At 43.8% G+C, this 27,757-nt stretch overlaps 1 protein-coding gene across 2 annotated transcripts in view; it reads right to left on the bottom strand.

The window, feature by feature from the left end:
• LOC126266829 (homeobox protein Nkx-6.2-like) overlaps nt 1-27,757 on the bottom strand; it is a 206,842-nt gene that overhangs the window by 66,402 nt on the left and 112,683 nt on the right. The window contains exon 2 of one of the 2 annotated variants that reach the window (XM_049971384.1): nt 24,395-24,573. In XM_049971384.1, the coding sequence (XP_049827341.1) occupies nt 24,395-24,573 (179 nt within the window). Of the gene's footprint in view, nt 1-24,394; nt 24,592-27,757 lie in introns of both variants that reach the window. The other variant, XM_049971383.1, reaches the window with a different exon arrangement.

The raw sequence follows: 27,757 nt of genomic DNA on the forward strand, positions 1-27,757 counted from the left end.
AAATGGCATGGCAAGCCGTTCCACAGGACTACATCCAGCATCTCTACGATCGTCTCCATGGGAGAATAGCAGCCTGCATTGCTGCGAAAGGTGGATATACACTGTACTAGTGCCGACATTGTGCATGCTCTGTTGCCTGTGTCTATGTGCCTGTGGTTCTGTCAGTGTGATCATGTGATGTATCTGACCCCAGGAATGTGTCAATAAAGTTTCCCCTTCCTGGGACAATGAATTCACGGTGTTCTTATTTCAATTTCCAGGAGTGTATGTGTCTACTGATTATTCTAAGACATCAAAATAGGCGCAACAGCTGGTTTTTTTGGTCGCCCTTTGCATGCTTTGTTTGAAACTGTTCTGAGCAACCAAAAACGAAACAAGAAACTGTCAGCTTACCAGTAAGTCCGGGGGAGCTGGTGTTCAATGTGGTGGTATTTCTTCTTCCTTGTTCATGGTACAAACTTTCAGGATTGACAAAGTAAGATGAATACTAAGTTTATTTGTTTGTCAGCAGTTGTTGCGATGTTCCAATTTTTTAAAGTATTTTTAACGTCTGTTAGCGCAAAAAGTTTTGAATTTTTTGCTGTCCCGTATTTTATAGTTGCGTTAATTTTCAATGTCTTACCTGTAAACATGAAGAGCTCAAGCACAGCACTCCGTCTTCAGGCCACAAATAACCCATTTGGGCATCCGAACGCCGTGTCATCCTCAGATGAGGATGCGGCTAGGAGGGGCGTGTGGTCAGCACACCGCTCTCCCGGTCGTTATGATGGTTTTCTTTGACCGGATGAAGGGCTCAAGAGAAGAGCATATATTTCATATGTTTCAGTGAAAGAAAAGCAGAGGGGAGTTAAAATACTTTAAAGTCATTTTATTATTTATAGGTATGAAGACGACTGTACCTTACTTCTGCACCTTACACTCGAAACTTATCATCAAAATGATAAATCATTAAATGTTCTGGAGTGCAGCGCTCCACTCCAGTCTTTGACGCAGCTTCAAGTACTATTCCTCTTACCTTGTCTGGTAAGGTTTTAATAAATCTCGCAATTTCGAAAATTTAACATATGTCTACTTATACAACGTTAAACTAAATTCCCTTTACAGACTTTGAGGACTTGTAGTGGAGACCAAGACGGTTAAGTGTGGCATAGGAACGCATGTCCGGAAACGCACTGTTTGCCCACGGCACACGTTGCTCTCTGACTCCAGCTGCTTGTTGTTCGGTCCACTTGCAAGTAGGGCTCGATGTGACGACCAGCGACATCAGCACAAACACAGAACCTCCGTTCCATGCTGCGGCACACACGATCGCCAATACCTAGTCCTTCAGCATCGGCTGTAACCGTAACCCGCACCAATAGGTCTTCCTCGGATGCCACAGGGGTCTCGAAAATCTAGGATTTCATGTGATCCCACAGGTAGTACTCTAGCGGCTTCAATACTATAATTGCATAGAGAAACCAGCATTACAGCCTAATATAAAAACACGAGCCAGATGCTTTGTTGACTGAATCTGTGAGCAAGAGGCATTGTTACATAGGACATTAAAAATAAAAAATTTTCTTTACCTTCACATATATTGACGAAAAATACACTTTGATCATTACAACATCCCCAATCCAACAACATCTGGTGTCTTGCCCAACAGAACAACTAGTACTCTATCTACGTCTCAACAAGCACAGATCACGCCCACCTCAGAACGACCACTGCTCTCTGCAGCTTCTCAGGGGCGACTGCCAGTGGAAGCGGCTGAATAATACTCTTTGGTACAATCTCTGGCGCTGTGACTCAGTGTAGCCACCTTTCAACATTTGGCATGGAATTGGCTTGTACCCTGAATTAAAACATATGCTACTTTTAAAAGTGTGTAGTACAAGATATTAATTGATTTGGAGATTACAACGTGAAATTTGGTACAGTAATTACTCTTAGATAAAGTATTTGCTCTTTGACTTTAGATTTGTTTCGTATTTGTGAAAATGTTTTTATTGTTGGATATGTCGTACATAATACCACTAAACGTAATGAATACAATGCTTCCACAATCCTCGAAGTGTTTAATTTATACTTCCTACAAGTCTGTTGTGTTTTAGCCACTGGATATCATCTGTATCTTATAGCTTCCGATACACTTAAAGACTCACAACAACGATATTGTTTAAATGCTGTACGACTGAGAGAGGCGACGTGGCTTTAAATGTACAGTGTGGTAACCTTTTAGTGAGTCTGGATTTGATTATGATATGCGAGCGTATCCGCTGGTGGCAGTTACAAACATGAGGGTAGATAACGTTGTGGCACGTACAAATATTACAAAATCTGAGCTTGCTCTGAATTGCTTATTTTCTTTCTTCGTCGAGGTATTATGGTCGTTGTGAAATCTAGCGCGTTGTACATTTTGCTAACCCTCGAATGATGGCATACTGAATTTAATGATGGCACCTCCGGCGAAGGGACGAAGAAATAATCACAGCTCATTACAAGTGCATCTGTACTATTGCCATTCCGCACGCCTTAATTAGTACTTGCTGCGAGAGGAGCCGGTTGGTCTCGCCCGGTAGGAATTGATATCTGGGGCACGATAAATCAGTGGCCAGTATAAACTCTAACACCGCCAGCTTAGCTGCACAGCACCGACCCTCTCCACTCCGGCTAAGCCGCAGCGAGTTGGCCTGGCAAAACGGCGTTATTGATACAAATCCACATCGCTTACTAAACACCTATATCTGCAGATATCCGGCGCGGCCGAACTGCAAGGAAGGAAGGAAGAGCGGGAGGATCGGCCGGCACGGAAGGCGATATCTGGCCGGCACTCTCCCCAATGAACAGTTTGTTTGGATAATTGTCTGCCGGCCGTGGCGGCGGGCGGTTGTACGGGATTAGGCGCGGGTTCGGTCGGCCACCGCAAGGGCTTAGTCGCCGACAAAGGCGCGCACCAGATGGTGTCTACTGAGTGACGCGAGCACACCGCCGGCCGCGGCCATGCATATGGAGCGGCGTCTCGCCTCCAGCCCTCGCGGCCGCTGCCGATTAATTGGATTTCCCCGGTTTTTAATTGCTCTCTCTCTTCTCTCCTCTCCTGACTTCCCGTGTCACGCCGAAGAGCGCAGAGGTGGAGCCGCGGGGGCGGATGAGAAAATGCTGCCTCCCTCACCCCTTCCTGCCGAATTACTGCCGGCCTCGTCGGATAGATTGGTTTTCGCTTCGCGGTGGCGCCTGCAGAAAGGGAAATTTGCTGGACGGTAGAAGGAATATATTGCAGACTGCTCGCGCCAAATGCACGTCCCCCCATCGCCTCCACAGAGCGGTATTAAAATACCGAGACGAGGGTCGGTATAGCAACGTTGAAAACGTTTACACGGGCGTCCTGATGGGGTTAGAATTCTTAGGTGTGCAGTCCAATGACAAAGGGTGCTTTGGATAGTGGTGGAAGCAGCAAATCTTACATTCTTCTCTCGAAACATGTATCATGACACAGTGATTATGTAGGCCTTCAGGCTCAGACGTGTTGATTTATTTTTTTTTATTTTTTATTTATTTTGTAATATACTAGTTTTAAGACCGAGGCTTCGCCTGCGTTCCCATATGTCACATATATTTCACATACTTTGCCATATGTGACACATATTTCATCCGAATTCTGAGCATACTTGTAATTCTGCCAATGACACACGCACTGTCGCACGCAACTGACTGATTCTCTGCTGTTTTTACGCCGAGCAACTCGAGAGAGGCAGTTAAATACGCCTGTAAGAGTTTTTAGCATATTGCAGTCCCGTCAGCAACTGAGATTACTAATATCTTGAAAAATCTTTAAAATTACGAAGCGCAATCTGTGTTATTTGCGTCGTTCAGTGCACGAACCACATCGTGAGAATGAGCGCTGCAGCGAGCTAATAACTTTGCCAGCGTGTTTCGGGACCGAAGCTCGTGTCATACGGCCCAATGCCACAGACACATTTAATGTACTGAAAAATCCGCCTCAGTTGCGAAAATTTTCTGGTCTTTACCCAGGTTTCGGCTAGAATAATCTAGCCGACTTCAGAAGCATAAAATTACTAGAACATGAAAGAGTAAGGCACAGTCAACAATAAATATTAAAACCTTTTTAATTTTTAATGTCTAGGGATGAAATGGCTTCGTGACTGTCACCACTTCAGTCTAACGACCCCCGAAAACTATGAATTTGATACTAATATCCGTGGGTATCGAACATTTTTTCGTTTTTACATATTCCATCTTCTCGTCTCCGCCCACGCTCGTATCCCTAGGAGTGGTTGCGGCATATTACTCCCAAACTATTACATGCAAATAATCAGTGACGCATATACAAAACTGGATTGAAATTTCTGTACACGTTCCTGTGTTAAGTCTCTATGTCATCCCCTGATCACCCCCACCTCTGTGGCTCGTAGTTGGCCCTCGCTCCACAGAAACCCTCACAGGCATGCACAGGACAAGTGGCCAAAGTTTCTTCGCTGTTGGGTGACGTATAGAAAAGCACAGAAGAAAGAATATACAAACAAACAATTATTAATGTCTATGTATTAGATGTGGCAACGGCCTTGCCGCAGTGGATACACCGGCTCCCGTGAGATCACCGAAGTTAAGCGCTGTCGGGCGTGGCCGGCACTTGGATGGGTGAGCACCCAGCCGCCATGCGCTGTTGCCATTTTTCGGGGTTCACTCAGCCTCGTGATGCCAATTGAGGAGCTACTCGACCGAATAGTAGCGGCTCCGGTCAAAGAAAACCACCATAACTACCGGGAGAGCGGTGTGCTGACCACACGTCCCTTCTATCCGCATCCTCAACTGAGGATGACACGGCGGTCGGATGGTCCCAATGGGCCACTTGTGGCCTGAAGACGGAGTGCTGCTATATGTATTAGATGTGATGTACATGAAATGCATTCGCAGTTACGAATACGGAGAACCATCAGCATTAGAATGGAATGACGGGAATGAAAATCTGTGCTGGACAGGGACTCGAATCCGGATTTCTCGCTTTACGCGAGCAGTCACCTTAACTGCTTTGGCTATCCGTGCACGACTCACGGCCAAACCCAAACTTCCATATGTCATGCTTCCTGCGTGACAACCTGTCCTCGTACACACGCTATGTAATTCCTGTACAGAAGAGGAACACTACACTACAGTTCTGAACCATACAGGCACTGCAGTATCGTATTACATTTCAAATCATGTGACGCAAATGGTATCACTACCTGATTCGGCTTAATTACCAACTCATCATGAGACTATTTCTTTAAAAAGAAACAATAGGGACTGGTAAATAACAGCAAACTAAAATATATATCAAATTTTAATATCTCAGTAGTTTACTAGCCCTTTTCTTCCTTTTTAAACACTACATCTGACGATGACTTGGTAATAAATCGAAATCGGCCGTGATATCATTTCTGTTACCTGAGTCAGGAATAGTAAATTAAAAGAATGTACAAGATAGTCACTGTATTTCCCTGAGTAGTAGACCTGACGTACGCAACTGTTGGGATTTGTCAGGCGTGGCAAAACGGTGTAAGAATCCAAACTGACTTACTTAAAAAGGCGAAAGGACTCTTTCGGTAGGTAATATAGCTTTCCTCGTGTCGTTTGGTCGGGAATGGCGTACAGAAAGGCTAGCACAAAGGTTTCGCGAATGCATACGACGTTTCACTGTGGCTTGTCTGTAGGGAACTTTGAAAACAGCACGACTGATTAGATATAGCCTTATAAAGGCATCAAGTTGAAAAACTAAAACCTTCTTCAGACAGTAGGCTGAGATCGGATGACGGTGGTAGATATGCTCCGTTCTTACGGAGCGCCAGCAGAAGACAGACTATCAAGCTGTCGCTTCTGACAGACCCAAGTGTCCTCCTCTGACGAAAAGGAAATTTTTGATTCTCTTCCCTAAACATGGCATGATATTGTCCACGCGCATAGCTATAGCTGAAAAACAACTCTTAACGCTATTTTGTCGAATGATGGCGTTTTTTGAGAACAATGCCATTATAAGGTGCACGATGCTTATAACTTTTAGCAATTTAGTTTTGGTTTGCTTCATTAAAAATACACAGTAATCAGTGTTCACAATTTCCATATTCACCATAATACCGCTTTCTTGATTTTCTCAAAACACTCGACTCGTTCATTTACAGGAGAGTCGCCCTAGCATAGACAGAAATTAACAGCTTCAAAAGCGGACAACGATGACCGCGCTACACATTTTGGAATCTTAATTTCTCTTCGGTTGGTTTCCTTGAACAGAAAAAGAGAGCGATACAAAAATTGCATATGGGATGGTAGTAAGGACTGAACCCGAGACAAAGGCTGTGCTGTCTCGTGCGTTATCATCTACGCTGTGAAAACAACTGACAACTAACTGTAATTGGCCGGCCGTTTGAATTCGAGCGCACAACGCCCCTAACTGGCTAACTTCAGTGCTAATAACCTCAGGAGCGGCGCGACATATCGAATTTTTTTCTTAATAGTTATTTCTCAGCACAGCCTATCCCGCAATACCCTTACCAGCTTTTCAAACTGTTTCTTATCGACCTGTATATTATCGAAATCCGTTACTTGTTCCACTTTTGTGTCGTCCTCAGTCCTGATGTTGACCAAGTAGTGGTTCTCAGCCCACTTTCCGTTCTAGACCTTACTTAACCTTTACTTTGTTTTTTTCTTAAGCCATACTCTATGCTGAGTCGACCGTTGTTCTGTACAAGTACAGGGTCCATTTGTCATTGATGTGGCTTTAGTCCGAACACTGGATTGATGCAGCTGTCCACTATAGTCTATGCTGCGCAAGCCGCGCCATTTTGGCATATTCACTGCGTCCCACGTACGATTGAATCTCCCTCTATCACCAAATTAATGATTCCTTGATGCCTTAGGATGTGTCCTATCAAGCGGCTCATTCTTTTAGTCAATTTATGTCATAAACTTCTGTTCTCCGGTATTCAGTTTAGTACTTCTTCATTATTTATCGGAACTATCACATCTTCAACATTCTTCCATCCACTAACATATCGCAAAGAATAAAACTCAACAACCTTAGGAAACATGATAAATAAGTGTATCTCTTTCTTATTCTTCTTCTTATTTATTATTATTATTATTAGCGAATGTCCCCATAGGAGAACGATAAGCAGGTGATTTATCAATATTTCTTTAGGTTCTTCTTGTTTTGCCAATATTTCTTCATTTTCTCCCCAAAAGCCTTCTTTGTTTCTTCAGTCCACTTTGGTCGGTATGGTTTTGGTGCCGTCTCTGAAGTAAACTTCCACTTGTCAATTTTTCTTCTGAATGTATCCCTGTCTGATGCGTCTGTTATGTCAATTTTTGCTTTTGTCAAATCCTTCTTAACTTCAGTTACCCAGGGTATTGTTGCTTTAAGTGATGTCACATAGTCCAATAGACGTTTAGTTAACCTGTTTCCAGGTAATCTGTGTAGGTGTCCATAAAATTTCATTCGTCTCTTTCTGATGTCACTTTCGATATTTGATAGTTTTTCAGTTGTTTCGATGGTCTGCAGTCTGTGTCCATCTTGTGTGTATCGTGGTCCCAGAATTTTCCTAATAATTTTTCTCTCTATTTTCTTAATATCTTGTAAATCTAGTTTTCTATTCAGTGAGAGCGTTTCACTTGCATATGTGACTGTAGGTTTGATAGCTGTGTTGTAGTGTCTGATTTTAGTTCCTTTTTACAGGCATTTTTTGTTATATATGCTTTGAACAAGTCCGAATGCTTTCTTGAATTTCTGTACTCGGTTGTTTTGTGCTATTTTCTCGAGTCCTGTTGGTTCAATAACTTCGCCGAGATACTTAAAGTGTTTGACTCTGTTGATTTCACAAAAATTTGTTTCCAGTTTCGGAATATCTAATTTGGAGCACATAAACTCAGTCTTCTCAAAGGAGATTTGCAGGCCAATTCTTTAAGGATCTCAATTTGTTTTATTGCAGTTTCTTCACTGTCAGTTATAATTGCTAGGTCATCTGCAAACGCTAAATATGGGATGTTCAATTTTCCTTTACCTCTTCCTAGTTCAATTGGTTTCCAGAAGTTTTGTTTCCTTAGTTCGATTTCCCATTCTTCCATTACTTTGTCTAAATCTATGTTGAATAATAGTGGCGAGATCCCATCTCTTTGTCTTACTCCTGTTTTAATTAAGAATGGTTCCGAGATTTCGTCTATTATTATTATTACTATTGTTATTATTATTTCGTTTGAACCTTTCAAGAAAACCAAGAAACTCTAGTTAGCTTTATTCTTCTTTTCCTTCCTCTCCGTCCAAAACTTCTGCATTCTGTCACTGTGGGCCCGTCGATGTTCAACTGCCCTTGAGTTTTTTAATTTCAGACTCTTTGTTGTTAGTTGTTTGTGGGTGAACATGTGAGAGTCAATTTTCTTTCTGTATATCGTCAGCATTGTTACCAATAGATCAACAGCTACTTTTCTGAGACCCATCCGGATGTCTGGTGGGCATCTTACTTTAGTTTTTCAGGTCCAGTTTACAGAGCTGAAGATTTTCTTGGTTAATCGAGAGTCGTCCTTTTGTTCTGCTCGTCCGTAAAATTTATTGCATCTTTTCCGTGCAATGAAACTAAATCGCTCTGCGAGGGAATACAATTCGTTTCAACGCCCAGGAACTGTCTTGGACGTGGAGTGTGAATATTTTCCTCGATATCTGTCGTTCCATTTTCTCGATGAAATTGACATTCATGGTTAATGATGATGTCTCAACCGCACAGAGTGCTTCTAAGAGAATGATTGTTTGGTAGCGGCGTACTTCGGTATTGATGGGAAGGGATTTCTCGTGAAAGATATTACGGGTGTTTGTGCAGGCTTTTCGCAGTTTTTTGCAAGGATTTTATTACTCTTTTTGTCATCGTCAGTCTACCCAATAATTTCACCTAAGTACTTGAGGAGCTGAACTAGAATTCCGACGTGAGGGCTGTCCAATTTACATTATCGTCTTATGATGAGTAGACTGGGAAATGTAAACCTACAAGAGTCGGCTGTTTGTCTATCCCTGTTAGAACTGAACAAGGCCAACTGTAAATGAGGCCTACGGCGGTCGCTTTAGGGAACTTGCGAGAGTAGCTCAGCAGAACGTCTTCGCTGATTTCGCCCGGGGGATCTCAAGAGCTGGGGGCCCAGCAGCGCCTGACGCGACACCGCGACCGGATTGAATCGCATTACGCGCCGCCGAGGTAACTTAGTTCGGCATTCATATCGCTAATTCGGTTAGGTCTCAATCTTGGCGGCAGCTTGTAAACACGGCAGTATCCCCCGCCTTAATGAATTCCTTCCCCTGAGCGAGGCAAGGACGGCGCCGCCGCTGCCGCGACGCCGGTGCCATCTGTCGGCGGCGGCGCGAGATATCCTCGATATAATTGGAGGATTAGCCAGATAATTGAATAAAGCCGCGCGGGCCCGAGGGGCGGCAGCGCCAGAGGCGGCACAGGCTGCCAAAATAATATAAAACGCCGCCAAACTTCCCCCGCCCGTCCCTGGCCGCACAGTATTTTCGTCTCCCCGCTGCCGTCCTCGCACGGGGGGGACCTATTTTCTCTATATCATGATGCGCGCACTTGTCCTTTTTTGCGGTCGCCGCGACGGCTTACATGCAAATCCCCGCTGAGTTTCAATAAAAATGTAAATATGGCCCGCGCCGCAGGAAGCGGGAGAGATGACAAAAAAGAATTAGAGAGACGCGCTCGAGGCGTGGGAAGAAGCGGCGAAGCAGCAGCAGCAGCAGCAGTCCTTGTGTGGGGTGCGCTGGGGTGGGATGGGCAGCCGCAGCCGCGTGGACGCAGCGCCGCCGTGTAAAAGTGAGACGCGCGGCGCTTGTTTCTGCGAAGTGTCAACGGGGGTTCCCCTGCGGATTCACTCCCTCCCCTGCCATCACCCCCACCCGTCACCCCACCCCCAACCTCAACTCTCCACTCTCTCTTCGTGCGGCTACGCTCTTCCCACTTCCTCCCTCTGAACGATGTGGAAACTGAGACTCTGATGCGGTGCGCAGTGGAAATTTCTCGATCTGGCACTGAAACACAGCGTTAACAATTGTACCAACCCCATAACTGCAGGAATGGTCGACATTGTGTTTCTGGTGCAGAGAAACTGTCGCAACATTGTGATGGTGTGGATAAAAGGTCACTCTGTGATACCTGGGAATGAGCAAGGGCCCGAAGATAACTTGCAAGGGCGTTTATATGGTATGTGTTGCGAGGACACTGTAGAAAAAATGTGGTTTGGACAGCAAAGCGGGCAGCTCTGCATGGAGCTATTTAATGTGATACACTCCCTCTCGCATATATGATATCCACGCTCAGAAGTGGGCTGTCCTCGGACAGGCAAGTGGAATGTTCGCGGAAATCTAAAAATCGAAGACAGTCACTACGCACTAGTTCAGCCCACGATTTCAAGAGTACCATGGTATAATAAGACACAACCATCAAGGACCCTCAAGACAATTATGGCACGTCTATAATTTAATCACACGAAGTTCAACAAACATCTCATTCGGCTCTACCTAATCTCCAACCCTGTATGTGGGGAGGAAGAATATCCAAAACACATATTTCTACAGTGTCCTCTGAACACGTGTCACATAAACGACCTTGCGAGTTATCTTCGGGTGCTTTGTCATCAGTTCCCAAGCAGCTTCCAAATATTTTCAGTATCCAACGATGTAGCAATATATAACAATGGGCACATCAAGATATAGTTACCTGCGCTGCTAATCTTGATCAAAAAAATGGTTCAAATAGCTCTGAGCACTATGGGACTTAACATCTATGGTCATCAGTCCCCTAGAACTTAGAACTACTTAAATCTAACTAACCCAAGGACATCACACAGCACCCAGTCATCACGAGGCAGAGAAAATCCCTGACCCCACCGGGAAGCGAGAACGCTACCGCACGACCACGAGCTGCCGACTAATCTAGATCTCTAGGTACTTTGAATGACCGAAAAAGACGATAGCGCTACTACCTAATTATACAGGGTGAGTCACTAACTATTGCCACCTGGAATAACTCCGGAAGTATGGTAGTAGCTGAAAAGTTTGTGAGACAAAAGTTGCATGGGACAACGGGGGCCATAATATGACTTTGGTGGTTTGTTGCTATGTGGGGACACGTCAGAGAGATGGTCAACTTTCTTTTTTTAATGGGGTGCTGTAGTTCGGTATTTATTTTCTGATAGCGGCTATCGAGACCAACGAAGTTCACAAAGGTGACATGAACGTCCATGCACAGAAGGTGTTTGAAGTGATGACCACTGGCGTCTTATCATGTATTGAGTGGCATTTCTTATCACTTCGTCACTTATCGAAGCACATGCTCTGACAATTCTCTCTCGTATATCGTGCAATAGTAAATATTAGTCGAATACGACGTAGCCATCTAACGGTATAAGTCGTTAGCGAACCTTAAAGCTATTATTTGTTCTCCACGAAATTTTTATTTTTCGAAATTTTGCTTCATTTCTCTTACTGCTTGCTCAGTGTTCAGATTCAATAATGTGGTGTTTAGCTTGCAACCTTGTCTCAGATACTGCCTCCATTTCATGTCTTTCGACTTTTAAAACTGCAGTCTGATATCTGTGAAGGTTGCAGATCACTTTCCGCGCACTATAGTTTATTGTTTATACAATAAGAAGGTTCAAATGGATATAAGATTCATTAGTTACTCATAGGCGAAGAGGCTTGCACAGGATGGACACGCGTGAAGAGCCCCATCAAACGAGTCTTCGGACTGAAAACTCCAACAGCAGCGGCAGCAACAATTACAGCAACTACTCCAGAATTTCTAAGAGTTTATTCCAGTTAACTTTGTGGAATGGTTTTCCTAAATCCGCAGATGCTACAAATGGAAACCCGTTTTTAAACTTCTAAGATAACTCATAGGTGCAGAATTGTCTTGCGTGTTGTTACATTTCTCCGGAACACAAGTTTATCTTCGCTGAGGTCGGTTTCCACCGGTCTTTCCAATTTTCCGTAAATAACTCGTTTTAGTATTTTGCAACCAGGACTTATTAAACTGATGGTGCAGTGGTATTCATATATGCCAGCACTCAGAGGAATAAGGCATTTATTCTTCGATGTAGTCCCTTTTTGTCAATGTACTTGAGTACATCTTTGATATTATATTTTGCTTTTAGCTTCCGCATCACCAATGAAATTTGGCAAAAAGATTTAACTAACTCCAAGAATAGTCAATGATAATTTTTGTCAGCTACAGCGTTCGCTCTTTGTTTTATCTTATCTGAATATATATGTCAAATATAATAGGAATTACGAGCGGTGTGGTAACCTTATCCGTATCCTCCACTGAGGATGACACGGCGGTCGGATGGTCCCGGTAGGCCACTCGTGGCCTGAAGACGGAGTGCTAATAGGAATTAGAGTCAAACGCGTTATTTAACCATAGTCTCATAGCTGCCGTAAATTTCCTGACATATCCTTTTGCTGCGTAGGCTGTTCTTTATTTTATAGTAAACACTTCTATTCATTATTAGCAATAATGTAATTTCGTCTCCTGTTATCATCCCGTACCAAGTCAAAAGTGATCGCTCTTGCAGGTCTCAACTGTCACAACAACGCCATCACATGTTGCTTTCCCCACACTGGCGTAAATTATAATGTTGTTGTTGTTGTCTTCAGTCCTGAGACTGGTTTGATGCAGCTCTCCATGCTACTCTATCCTGTGCAAGCTGCTTCATCTCCCAGTACCTACTGCAACCTACATCCTTCTGAATCTGCTTAGTGTACTCATCTCTCGGTCTCCCTCTACGATTTTTACCCTCCACGCTGCCCTCCAATGCTAAATTTGTGATCCCTTGATGCCTCAAAACATGTCCTACCAACCGATCCCTTCTTCTAGTCAAGTTGTGCCACAAACTTCTCTTCTCCCCAATCCTATTCAATACCTCCTCATTAGTTACGTGATCTATCCACCTTATCTTCAGTATTCTTCTGTAGCACCACATTTCGAAAGCTTCTATTCTCTTCTTGTCCAAACCAGTTATCGTCCATGTTTCACTTCCATACATGGCTACACTCCAAACAAATACTTTCAGAAACGACTTCCTGATACATAAATCTATATTAGATGTTAACAAATTTCTCTTCTTCAGAAACGCTTTCCTTGCCATTGCCAGTCTACATTTTATATCCTCTCTACTTCGACCATCATCAGTTATTTTACTTCCTAAATAGCAAAACTCCTTTACTACTTTAAGTGTCTCATTTCCTAATCTAATTCCCTCAGCATCACCCGATTTAATTTGACTACATTCCATTATCCTCGTTTTGCTTTTGTTAATGTTCATCTTATATCCTCCTTTCAAGACACTGTCCATTCCGTTCAACTGCTCTTCCAAGTCCTTTGCCGTCTCTGACAGAATTACAATGTCATCGGCGAACCTCAAAGTTTTTACTTCGTCTCCATGAATTTTAATACCTACTCCGAATTTTTCTTTTGTTTCCTTTACTGCTTGCTCAATATACAGATTGAATAACATCGGGGAGAGGCTACAACCCTGTCTCACTCCTTTCCCAACCACTGCTTCCCTTTCATGCCCCTCGACTCTTATTACTGCCATCTGGTTTCTGTACAAATTATAAATAGCCTTTCGCTCCCTGTATTTTACCCCTGCCACCTTCAGAATTTGAAAAAGAGTATTCCAGTCAACATTGTCAAAAGCTTTCTCTAAGTCTACAAATGCTAGAAACGTAGGTTTGCCTTTTCTTAATCTTTCTTCTAAGATAAGTCGTAAGGTCAGTATTGCCTCACGTGTTCCAACATTTCGACGGAATCCAAACTGATCCTCCCCGAGGTCTGCATCTACCAGTTTTTCCATTCGTCTGTAAAGAATTCGCGTTAGTATTTTGCAGCCGTGGCTTATTAAACTGATAGTTCGGTATTTTTCACATTTGTCAGCACCTGCTTTCTTTGGGATTGGAATTATTATATTCTTCTTGAAGTCTGAGGGTATTTCGCCTGTCTCATACATCTTGCTCACCAGCTGGTAGAGTTTTGTCATGACTGGCTCTCCCAAGGCCGTCAGTAGTTCTAATGGAATGTTGTCTACTCCGGGGGCCTTGTTTCGACTCAGGTCTTTCAGTGCTCTGTCAAACTCTTCACGCAGTATCGTATCTCCCATTTCGTCTTCATCTACATCCTCTTCTATTTCCATAATATTGTCCTCAAGTACATCGCCCTTGTATAAGCCTTCTATATACTCCTTCCACCTTTCTGCCTTCCCTTCTTTGCTTAGAACTGGGCTGCCATCTGAGCTCTTGATATTCATACACGTGGTTCTCTTCTCTCCAAAGGTCTCTTTAATTTTCCTGTAGGCAGTATCTATCTTACCCCTAGTGAGATAAGCTTCTACATCCTTACATTTGTCCTCTAGCCATCCCTGTTTAGCCATTTTGCACTTCCTGTCGATCTCATTTTTGAGACGTTTGTATTCCTTTTTGCCTGCTTCATTTACTGCATTTTTATATTTTCTCCTTTCATCAATTAAATTCAATATTTCTTCTGTTACCCAAGGATTTCTAGCAGCCCTCGTCTTTGTACCTACTTTATCCTCTGCTGCCTTCACTACTACATCCCTCAGAGCTACCCATTCTTCTTCTACTGTATTTCTTTCCCCTATTCCTGTCAATTGTTCCCTTATGCTCTCCCTGAAACTCTGTACAACCTCTGGTTCTTTCAGTTTATCCAGGTCCCATCTCCTTAATTTCTCACATTTTTGCAGTTTCTTCAGTTTTAATCTACAGGTCATAACCAATAGATTGTGGTCAGAGTCCACATCTGCCCCTGGAAATGTCTTACAACTTAAAACCTGGTTCCTAAATCTCTGTCTTACCATTATATAATCTATCTGATACCTTTTAGTATCTCCAGGGTTCTTCCACGTATACAACCTTCTTTCATGATTCTTAAACCAAGTGTTAGCTATGATTAAGTTGTGCTCTGTGCAAAATTCTACTAGGCTACGCTGTAGAAAAGACAGTTACTGGGCTGAAGCAGCCTGATAAGGAAAAAGAGATCAAAAGTAGCTAATTGATAATAATGAAACATGATAAAAGAAGAGGCTATAATACAATATGACTGCTTTTGAGAGATATTTCAGTTTCTGATGTAATTCGCAAATTAAAATGTGGTGCAAGTTACTTAACAGCTAGCTTCTCCTTCTCTTTCATAATGACCAAGTTTATTCGGATCAGCTTTGTTTCGTCTGTTAGTTATCCTGGTCCATTATCCTGTAAAATGGTTCAAATGGCTCTGAACACTATGGGACTTAAGTTCTGAGGTCATCAGTCCCCTAGAACTTAGAGCTACTTAAACCTAACTAACCTAAGGACATCACACACATCCATGCCCGAGGCCGGATTCGAACCTGCGACCGTAGCGGTCGCGCGGTTCCAGACTGAAGCGCTTAGAACCGCTCTGCCACCGCGGCCGGTGCTCGTCTTCTGTGCTGACTGACACCTGTGCAATTATCTTCGTGAGAATCATTCGTTCCAGAAGTTGCAGCCTCAGGCAGTATCCATGTTTTTTTGTACTTTATAGCCAGCAGTGAGTTTCGGATGTTCCCTAGCCTCGCCGCCCCTGAAAGCTGTGAAGTAAGAAGCAAACGCGCCCCTCTCTCGCAGTGCGCAAGCTGCCCTCACCTCCTGCAGAGGGGTGACCGCCGATCTAATCGAGAGGCGAGCCAATTGCTCAGCCCGGCCGCGACATCTGCATGTGAAAGGCGCGACCAATCGCGCCGCCCCGCGTCCATCAAAGCCGCCTTAGCGGCTGCTACAGGGGCGTGGCCTCTCAAACACGCCCGAGTGCCGCTCACACCCACTTCCTGCACTACCAACACACGAGCACGTAGCTCAAGACATTAACTAGTGTTTTGCATTCACCTAGAGATTTTGTTGGAGGTCAGAACAGATAAAATCGCTCGTCTGATACAGACGAGCACTGGCAAGTGTGCTATCCCTAAAAATCTCTAGTTGAATGGCTGACACAGGTTGACGTCGTCCACGTAGACAAAGCCGTGAATTTGCTAGGAGTAAATTTGTGGTGTGTGTTGCCCTACCGGGGCTTGATTGAGCCAATCTTCTTTGACGGCACAGTTACCGGTGAGGTGTACCTTCAGAAGCTTCAGACATCCATTTTACCTGCCATCCAAGACTTGTATGGAGACGGAAGAGCTTACTTTCAACAAGATGGTGCCCCAGTCCACTACCAAAATCGTGTTAGGGCGTATCTCGACGAAAACTTACCAGGAACATGGATAGGCCGTAGAGGTGCTGTGGAGTATCCACCACGTTCCCCAGACCTACCTCTTCTGGACTTTTACCTATGGGAACACTAAAGGACGTCGTTTATCGACAAAAGCCACGCACATTGGATGAACTTCGAGAATCCATCGTACATTCATGTGCAAATATCCAACTGAACACGTTGTAGGCAGTAGTTCGTGCTGCAGTTCGGCGGCATCGTTTGTGTGTGGATGTTAATGGTGACCATTTCTAACACCTTCAGTGATATCTTTAAGTTGGACTTTAAGCTACACTTTCACCAAAAATGAGACAATTCCGTCAATTAGTTTGCAAGTTATGGACTTTTAAACAGTGGATACATTTTTTGGATCCCTCTGCAAACAAATGATTACAGTTTCAGAAAAATTGGATGATTTATTCAAGAGAAATAGCTTTACAAACTGCACAGGTGAACAACATGTTGGTCCACCTTTGCTCCTTGTGCATGCAGTTATCCGCTTTGGCATTGATTGATGCAGTTGCTCGATGTTCTCCTGAGGGATATCATGCAAAATTCTGTCCACCTAGAGTGTTAGATCGTCAAAATTACGAGATGGTTAACAAACCCTGCACGTAATGCTCCAAATGTTTTCAATAAAGGAGAAATCGAGGGACCTTCCTGGCCAAAATGGGGTTTGATAAGCACAAATAAAAGCAGTAGGAATCCCCACCATATGCGGGCGGGCTTTATCTTGCTGAAATCTAAGCCCAGGATGGCTTGCCATGATTGCCAACAAAACGTGTTGTACAGTATCCTCGACGTACCACTGTGCTATAAGGGTGCCTCCGATGACAGTCAATAGGGTCCTGCTATGAAGTAAAATGGCACCCGAGACCTTTACTCTTGGTTATCGGGCTGTATGGAAGGTGACAGCCAGGTTGGTAAGCCAGCGCTATCTGAGGCGTCTCGAGACATAACTTCATTGGCCATCGTAGCTCAGTTCGAAGTGGAACTCATCACTGAAAACAATTCTACTCCAGTCACTGATATTCCGACCCGAAGACGTGTCTGGAGACGTCCTGGACAATGGTGGGATACTAACCTGACTGTCGCCAGCCATACGGCCTGACACCCAGGAGTGATAGTCTGGGGTGCCACTTCTTTTCATAGCAGGTCCCCTTTGGTTGTCATCCGCAATACATAGCATTCGCCGATCTACGTCTCATTCTGCTAATTCCTTCGCGGAGCGTCGGTTTCGTTTTCTTTGTCTTAGAGTGTGGCTGGGGGACGGGGGGAGGGAAGAGGTTTGGGATACGAACTCTGCAATTACGAAAATGTCGAGAAAAGCGTAGACAATTCCCAATTCCGGATTCCACAACTTTCCCTTCAACTAAAACAGCGCTCACGTGTATCTGCGCAGACGAATCCTTTGAGCTTTGGAGAACGATAAATGCGTGCGAGAGTTTTCTTTCTCGTGTTAACGATTTGTTTGATTCGGCTGAGACTGACATTTAAATTTTTATGTGCAGCTTGTAAATATTAATTGATTTTCCCTCGCTTCTTGGTAGAACGTAGGAAGTAAAAACTGAATATTATATCCCTTCTCAGTGCTCCTTCTGCTGTTCCTTCCTGTTTTTGCAGGATGTGATGTACAATCCCATAAACAGGACACGTATCCAGCTATAACAAAAACACTCAAATCCTGTAGTTATAGGATTTCATACTATGTGAGGAACAACTTATCCCAGTGTATTTGCAGTAGTGAATATAAGCCAACATTGGCGTATACAAAATTACTTGTCCGGGTTGTGATAACTTTAATGTGGTCAGTCTGACAGAGACGTAGTAACCACGTTGGCTGAATATGAATGCAGATGGAAATTGCGGAATTTTGACGCCACATTTGCTGAGCATACACTACCAACCACAGCTACCAGCCACAATCACATCTCCTCCACTTATCAAACGAAGGCCAAAAACTTGCCTTTTGGGAACCCCTGCAAATCAACTAACATTTGGCTCGCAGTCCAGATTTAATATTTAATGACCAAACACAGCTCAGTACTTCCCCTCTTAAAAACTACGCTCAACCCTCCTAATTTTTCCAAGCTTCCCACACTGTCTATTCCATTGTTCCTCCATTTTTCTTTTATTTATTAGGCTAGTCCGTACGTTGTTATGGTTTTTATTTTGTATGTTGGTATTCCGGTTACTACGGGTTTATTTAGTAATTATCATTTTATATTTGTAGTTCACTGTTGCTATTTGAGTTTATATATTGTCGTTTCATCGTTTGGAGATAGTGATAGTGAGTGGAATTGTGGACGCTAGAAAACGGAGTTACAAGTATAGAAAACGAAACATTTCCGACGCATTCTCTTTTTTAGTACAATACAGAGTAACATCAGCGGATGCAGCTAGAAACATTTGCGTTGTTGTAGACAGTGAAGGAGAATATATTATTCATGACTAAAAACTCTTGTTACATGTATCCGTTGCGTTTGTTAAACTTATGGGAAAACCGAATGTTTATTTTATTGAAATGGTCTAAATACTCCATACATTCTGTTGTTATAGTTATCAAATCCATCTTTTACTCTGTTTCTGTATCACTTTCCATGCGTAATATCTCTTCAAAGCACTCTTCAGTAATTATTATATAGGAATTTTTTTAGTGTTTAGTGTTAATATTTTTTTGGTTTGGTCCCTTTATATTTATTTGCTGTTTAACTTCTAACTTTTTAATTGCATTACCACTACACTGTCGAAGATGACGTTTTTTCTGTGTTTGTTCATCTTTCTTGATGAGTAACTCCTTTTTAAATGTTGTTCATTAGTATCGAACCTTCTTTGACGACAACATCCAGTTAAAATCTGATGGTGGCCCTGTAAGCTGGAAAACCGGTTTCAGAAAACAAGCCGGCCGCGGTGGTCTCGCGGTTCTAGGCGCGCAGTCCGGAACCGTGAGACTGCTACGGTCGCAGGTTCGAATCCTGCCTCGGGCATGGATGTGTGTGATGTCCTTAGGTTAGTTAGGTTTAAGTAGTTCTAAGTTCTAGGGGACTGATGACCACAGCAGTTGAGTCCCATAGTGCTCAGAGCCATTTGAACCATTTTTAAGAAAACAAATTAATTTCGTAGTACATATACGATATTCTGATTTTCATTTGTAACTTGAGAATATTACGAACAGGCTCTTAATATTCGGTTAAACCACGTCGCTTATGTTCTTGTACGAAAAACTGACAATAAAAACAAAGTATGACACTCATTCATTCGGAACAACTTTTTGATGGCGAAATGGTGAAGTGGACGTAATGCACGATTTGGAGCATATTGTGCACGAAGATTAAATGTCATCGTTAGCTTAAAAACATCTTCTGAATAAAAGCACTTGACATTTAAGAATTCGAGTATATACATTTCTCATTAAGCACTTTATTGTCATCCTTCTGTCAGCTAGTGTTTTACGATGGTAATTTACCTTCTTAAAAAAGCTGTAACAAAATGTAATATACCCATTAGCTTAACATTGGTACACTGCTACAATATGGCTGACTCACAGAGAAAATACCAGATCTGCTTCGAGTTCCGGAGTTCTCGAACTGATGGTAAGGGATTTTTGTGCAAGATGCGCAGTTTGAGTATCGAGCAGATAATAGTTGTCTAGTTTGTGTTGGCCGATACGCGGTGGACCCCGACATGGAATCTCCAGTCTAAAAGCTTAGGTTAGGTACCAGACATTACCAAGGGTATTTTAAGTAGTTATCAGATGCAGCCCATCGCCAGCTAAAACATAGGGAAGATATTCACCTACCTTTGCTTCCGCTCTCTTACCATAAAATTAAATGCGCCCAGTTAAAAAGTGGAGTACTAGTTATTTGCACACCATAGACATAAAAACTAGGAGGGGGTTTCCTCTCGGAAGGAAGAAGGAAGTTTGAGACTTAATGTCCCGTCGACAGCAAGGTGATTAAGGACGAAGCAGAAGCTCTGATTAGGGAAGAGTGGGGAAGAAAATCATCCACGCCTTTCCGACGGAACTGTCCCGGCAGTCACCTTAAACTATTTACGAAAGGGGGGAAACTCAAATCTGATGGCCGGACGGGGATCTGAACTGCAGTCCTCACGGAAATCATCAATACCTCACCACCTCGCTTTATCTTCACCTGGATTAAAAACGCTTTGTAATACCACCTAAGCCACGAATATTTTACTTTCTATGTCAGTTTCGTAGTCTTACGAAGGTCAACAATCGTCAGAAATGCGCTACAGTCTAGTTTTTTTCCCGTTATACTGCAGACAAAATATTCGCTGTAGCTCCTACCAGCTGTCGTGAAACTAAAAGCCCCTGCAGGATGTGCGACTGCTATAACCAGCTAAGTGAGTACCAAAAAATTGCTTTCGTTAGAAGACTGTTTGGGGCGATGTGACGGTAGTTCGACACACCAGAACTATTGTAGAAGTACTGTCGGACTAGAGCGCAATTTTGTCTAAGCCCTTTAACGGTACTAAACTTACGCACGAATGCGACGTAAGATCCCATCTGTCGAGACGTGAATACCGTTCTCTCGGGGCTCGGTTCTGCGCGGCTAATGTCCACGATCGCTGAACGGAGCGGACCGAGACGTGAGACGGAGTGCCCCCCGCTGAACCAAGCGCGCTTTTACTGCCTTGTAAATTCCGACAGCGACGGCGGACCGACATATTTTTCCCGCCGACTGATGGGCAGTAATTCTTCCCTGCGCACCGAACGCCAGAAGTCTGTCCAGACACTTGAGGATTCTCGCTGCACCTCCTTTATTTGTTCTCTTTAGGGAAGCGAAACGTTAAACCTGACAGCAGACACGGGCAAGGGCTGCATTTACTGTGGCTATGTCGTTCTCGAGAATTGGGCCCTGAGCAAAAGCATAACTTGACTACATCTATTCGAAGCTGAAAAATGTTCGTATCCGTGAATTTCTTCTCTCTATTCCTCTTTTTTCTTACATCTTTTGTTCCCAGCTGTTGCCTTTTAGCTTGCACCTAACTTACCCTTCTCTCTCTCTCTCTCTTTCTCTTTCTCTCTCTCTCCCTCCCCCCCCCCCCCCCCCCCCCCCCTCTCTCTCGCTCACTCGCTCTCTTTATAGTAGCGATTCTGCGTTTTGTGTAACATGGATTCCACAAGTCTTTGGTAGGTTTCCGGATGTATGTGGCACCAGTTGCGTAAGCACAGGTCAAACAGTTCACGTAAATTGCAAGTCGGTGGTTCCTGGGCGTGGAGCTAGCGCCCAATAGCACCCTATATGTGTTTCATCGGGTTTAGACCAGAAGAATATGGAGGCTTATCAACGTGCGTTAATTTTCATACCCGTCAGACCACTGCAGTGTGATTCTGACCTTGTGATGCCGATAGTTATCCTGCTGGAATATGCGATCGCCATCAGGGACGATATCGAGGGATGCAGGTATTTTGCAATAATGTTTACTTCGTGGTTCCTTCTATTACTATCATGTGCTTATGATAAAGGTACGGCAACTCGCAGAAGTTCAATGTGGCGGTAATTATCGTATGACAGAGAAATTGGTGGATCAACTGAAGCGTTGATGGGGAACAGATTTACGCCGGAAAATAATTAGTTCCAATTTTGGCCACCAAGTGCAAGTGTGCAGCTGTGCATTGTAATTGTTATGGTGTGACAGCCACGCTGTCATTTCACAAGCCATGAAGTGAGTCAGTAATATGGCTGTCAAGAAGACCTTGCGCTGTTAGTGAAGCTGCTATGTGTAATCGCCAGCAATGAGATTGCTGCACCGAGAGAGTATCCCCAGCTGAAAAGTCTGAGAGCGGCTCGATATCATTAAATAGTTTACAGAAGATGATAATGAAATTCGGAAACACGGGTGAGCTTGAAGTAGCACTTGGAAGTGGAAGCCGTCGTGTCTCGGTGGAAGTTGTTGGCGAGATTGCTGTTGCTGTAACTGACCAAGCAGAGCGTGTCCCGGGTAGTGCTAGAGCTCGTGCAGTGACACAGGAATTGTCCATCCCATGAACAATAGCGCGGAAACTTTTGTGCTGTATAATACACTGGTACCCGTACAAGGGCCCGCATCTCGTGGTCGTGCGGTAGCGTTCTCGCTGCCCACGCCCGGGTTCCCGGGTTCGATTCCCGGCGGGGTCAGGGATTTTCTCTGCCTAGTGATGGCTGGGTGTTGTGTGCTGTCCTTAGGTTAGTTAGATTTAAGTAGTTCCAAGTTCTAGGGGACTGATGACCATAGATGTTAAGTCCCATAGTGCTCAGAGCCATTTGAACCATTTGAACCCGTACAAGGTCCATACGGTGCAGCAACTGAAACCTCATGATCCGTAGTGGGCGTCAACAAAATATTTTCGCATTCGGAAGTGAGAGTTGGTTACTGAAATTTCGTGAGAAGATCCCCCAGCAATGAGAAATGCCTTTGTTTTAATGATTCCACCCCAAATCCTGTATCATGTCCGCGACAGTCTCTCTCCTGTTTTTCGATAATAGAAAACGTGCTGCCCTTCTTTGAACTTTCTCGATGTACTGCGTTAATCCTATCTGGTAAGGATCTCACACCGCAGAGCAGTACTCCAAAAGAGGACACCTCCATGTTGTGTGATGAGGCGCGGACACACAACACCTTGTTGCCTACTCCTTGTTTTACCGTCCACGATGGTGTTGGTCAGAATTGTGGTGAAATTTGGGGTCGATGTGGCATTATTAACCTGTCTTACAGCACAGATGAACTTCTGAGCTTAGGCCATTTTTTCGCATGTGTCGACTGTTAGCCAACCCGAGGGTGGCGTCGCATGGCGATACGCTTTTGGACCATTACAGAGGAATGTTGTAGGCACCTTTGAGCCACACTTGCGCTTCGCAATGGGAGACAATTACATGGTTTCGAAAAGATGATCCTTCAATTTGGTTGCGCAGTTTATTTACGGAAATTGTGGAAGCTTCACCGACATTGCCGGACGAAAATGTGAACTACGCGGTTTCTATTTACGTATCCACCTCGTAGAAGGCAAATGAATTACCTACCTGTGAAGCAGTCCAAGCAGAGTTACATGGAGACCACTTGTGTTTAGGGCGCGTGGTACAGCAGCTAAGACTGTACTGTGGATAATGTCACAACTTTTATGCTAGATCTTAATATTTGTTGTATAGTAGTAGGTTTATTTGAAGTGAGGACAGATTCGTATTTTTCCTTCCTTTAATCGCAGAGGTTGTGGTAGTAATGAATGCTCTTCTAAAAATCCTGGATTCATAGACTAATCTGTAAGTAGTGTTCACATTATCTTAAATGCCACATTTTAGTCAAGAACTATTCTGTAACGCCAGTCACTGCGTTGAAACTTATGTTAGACGGTAGCTGTTTCATGTCAACTCCTGTGAACACATGCTGAAGTTACACATACCATGGATGTGACCACAGTTCACTACCCAATAGCGGAAAGACAAATTTACGAGCTTGCCAAACATTGGAAATCTCTGCTGATACATTGGGGATAAAGGACAGCTGCCGGTCAGATATTTACCTAAAAACAATTGACCAAACAGCCCCATTATTTCAGAAGTTGTTATTTTATTCATACTACCAGTTTTGGCATTTCCTATGTGCCGTCTTCTGGACCTTATGCACCCCATGTGTAGACAATCAGATACAACGATACATGAGTAATCGGAGTCATCAAATCCTGGATTCTGTGAATTTCTTTTGTGGAGTGTGTACTTAGAAAATTTGACAACTACTTTCAGTTGTTGTCAAGCCTTCGAGGTACACACTCCACAAAAGAAATTCACGGAGTGCCTGTACTGATGTCTCGAGTTATGCATGCTTCGATGTAGCTGATCCTCTATACACGGAGTGCATAAAGGCCTGAAGAAGGCACTAGTGAGACGCGGAAATTGGTCGTGAAAATAAAATAACTACTTCTGAAAACATAGTGCTGTTTGATGATTTGTCTTTGGTAAGAACCAGTGGGAACACCGCAATTGTGGGCCATACAGTGTTAATCTCCATTGTGATGGAATTAAAGAGATTTCTCTAAGGAGAGGTATAAGTCTCAGGAAGTTGAGAGTGAGAGAGATATAGCTGGAGTCGTGACTCACCTTAACCTGAGACTCGGTCATGCCGAGGGCGTAGGCGAGCTTGGCGCGCTCAGGCCCCGCCAGGTACTTGGTCTGCTCGAAGGTCTTCTCCAGCGCGAAGATCTGCTGCCCGCTGAAGGTGGGCCTCGTGTGCTTCTTCTTGCCGTCCTTGTCCACCAGCGACATGCTCGCCGGGCCCACTGCAACACCGCAGTACACTACCGTCAGCCGTGAGCGCTGCCGGCGGCTTCCAGTATTAGGGGAGCTATCTCCTAACGTAGCGAGCGCTTCGTGAAATATTGTGACAGGCCAGGATTCGAATCAGAATTCTCTGCTCTCGGCGAGCAGTCGTCACAACAAGGATTGCAGACCCCACTCAAATGCCAGTGAATTTAATTCAGAATCTATACATGGCTTACCGTAATCAATAGCGGAAACTGATACGGGTGAAAATGTGCAGCAAAAGAGTTCCAGTAAAGACGGGTCGGCAATCCAGCTGTTGGCGAGATAGTCACGAATGTGTGGTCACGAACTGCCATTGACGTCAAAATGACTATACTAAATAAAGGGGCCGGCAAAAAGACTCACCTCGTTTCAGAAAGTAATCAAAAGGAAACAAAGATACGGAGAAAATACTTCTATTTCTGAACAACAGATACTATGCCATTTTACATTAGCTGGTTTATAACGTTATGTCTGGTAAATGCCTTCCTCCACTGTTGACACATTGGCGAAGCCTTACCCGGAAGCTGTCCATAGTTCTGTATGCCATTCCCGATGGAATGTCAGCCATTTCCTTGGTGATTACCTCCTTAAGTGATTTCGGGGTTGTGGGGTGACCGCTGCACACTTGAGCCTTTAAATCACCCCAAAGAAAAAAAACTACGAGGTCATAAATCGGGTAACTTTAGGGGCCAATTGATATCTCTTTGCGAAGAGAGAAGACGTTGAGGAAACGGCTCTCTAAAAATTTCTAGAGAACGCTGAAAAGTGTGAGCTGTGGCTTAGTCCCGTGGGAACCAGACTTCTGCCTCTTTATGGTTCCCAACGGACTGGTTTAACGTAGGTCGGAGGAAGGTCTCCGTCATGTGACAGTAGTGATTTTAATTAACTGTTATAGGCACTCCATTTGCTTCAAACAATACGGATCCCTACACTAAATTCAGCAACGGCGCACTAAACAGTTGCACGGTGGCCGAGATGTGGTCGCTGGTGAAGTTCCGGAGATTTTTCTGCTGTCCAGTAACGTAAATTTTCTTTATTTTCAATATCTGACAAATGTATGCCGCATGATGTCTGAGATGTGGTCGCTGGTAAAGTTATTGAGTTTTTTTTTTTTTGCTGCCCAGTGGCGGAAATTTTGTTTATTTACAGTACCTGACAAGTGGAGGTGATCAGCATCAGAAGAAATCAAAACAGCGCCAGTGAGAGTGTTCTGAAGAATTTCCTCACACATTGCGAGTGTTAATTCTTGGATAACAGCATTTAGTGAAGATCTCTGTGCAGTATTCCTCTTACACTCCTATCAGAAAATCCCAGGGCAGCTGCTTTTTTAAGTGCTGAAAGCTTTGGAGATTGCAGGACGGACGCCGACTGAAGCCGACCTGCAGATTATCTTTTCAATGGAGGATCTGATGGTCTTAATTCTGTTACGCAAATTCGAATAGTTTTTCTGTAAGGAACAGAATCATGACGTTCGTCTTGAGTGATATTGATACCTTAGGTTTCGCGTTACAACAGCATCAAGTGGGCCGATGCCCCATCATGCTTGTTCCGCATTCCCCGCTGCGAAATTTGAGCGCAATTAGATGAGGACTTAAACGAAACTTTTATATTTCATACGCATTTGTACTAACTAGGACAATTTTTCATACGGAAATCAGTGACGGGCAGTAACCACAAATTCGCAGTGCAGGCGGCTCTTTTGCGGACCATGTTTGCTGGAACGCTTTTGCTTCTATTGCTGTATTCTTTCACCAATGTCAGTTTTCACTTTGAACTCTGATACAACTTGTATATCTCACATGGCCAGGATTGGTTAAATTGATAGTGGAGTATATTTAATTTTACTTGTAGTTACATTTCCTCATTCTTCAGCACTTGCGCATTTTGTAATAAAGAAAAAAATGATATCTTACATTTGTAAGCGCCATATACAACCTGTATTAGCCTCATGATTGCTGTATCAATTTACATTCAAATAAACAAACAAATAAATAAAATTATCCTATGTGGCAGCCTGGGTCACATCCCTCCATCATATCCGTCCTTTGGTGATCCTATACCGAAACAGAGAAGCACATACGTTTGTAACAGAGGAAGACAACAGCGTCAATGAAAATTTGAGGCCCGGAGCGATGCTCGGATTTGGCCGATCGGTTCTAGGTGTTGAAGTCCGGAACCGCGCAGCTGCTACGTTCGCAAGTTCGAATCCTGTCTCGGACATGGATGTGTGTGTTGTCCTTAGGTTAGTTAGGTTTAAATAGTTCTAAGTCTAGGGGAGTGATGACCTCAGATGTTAAGTCCCATAGTGCTCAGAGCCATTTGAACCATTTTTTTGATGCTCGGATTACCCAGTGTTGAAAAGGGTCCGAGAAGTAAATCCGGGCCGGAGTCCGCATCTAGCAGTCAACCACGACATGTTCATTAGATAAGAGATAAGCATTTGTTGTTCGTACTTCACCCTTATCTATTCATGTCACTGCATTTTACTCAATTCATTTTCATCAATTTCATCCATTTCATGGAAGTGAAATTAAATCATCATTATTTATGTTTTCTGTCGCTCCAGAAATAGAAAACAGTCACTGTTGGAAGTGTTTTACTAATAATGATTTCGCGCGGTTGGCGCATTTAAGATTTTCTGTAATTAGTGACAACAACATGGCCCCATAACAGTTTATTCGCGAAACTATCTAATAGGAATTAATGAGATAGATAAGCTAAAGGTGAGAAGCGAAGTGATTCACTTGCCTTGAACAGCGGAACCGCATTAGTCATTTTCAAAAGCCATTGATATGAAGAAGTAAAAGCGAAGACCGCAGTCGCCAACTCAAGTGGCAGACTCTGCATGAGAGGCGCTCTGCATCGCGGTGTAGCTTGCTCACCAGGTTTCGAGAGGGTGCGTTTCTGGATGAGGTATCGAATATACTGCTTCCCCCTACTTATACCTCCCGTGGAGATCACGAATGTAAAATTAGAGAGATTAGAGCGCGCACGGAGGCTTTCAGACAGTCGTTCTTCCCGCGAACCATACGCGACTGGAACAGAAAAGGGAGGTAATGACAGTGGCACGTAAAGTGCCCTCCGCCACACACCGCTGGGTGGCTTGCGGAGTATGAATGTAGATGTAGATGTAGATGGACAAAGGAAAGCCTGAAACGG

This window comes from Schistocerca gregaria, chromosome 4 (genome assembly GCF_023897955.1).
Source record: "Schistocerca gregaria isolate iqSchGreg1 chromosome 4, iqSchGreg1.2, whole genome shotgun sequence".
NCBI lineage: Eukaryota > Metazoa > Arthropoda > Insecta > Orthoptera > Acrididae > Schistocerca > Schistocerca gregaria.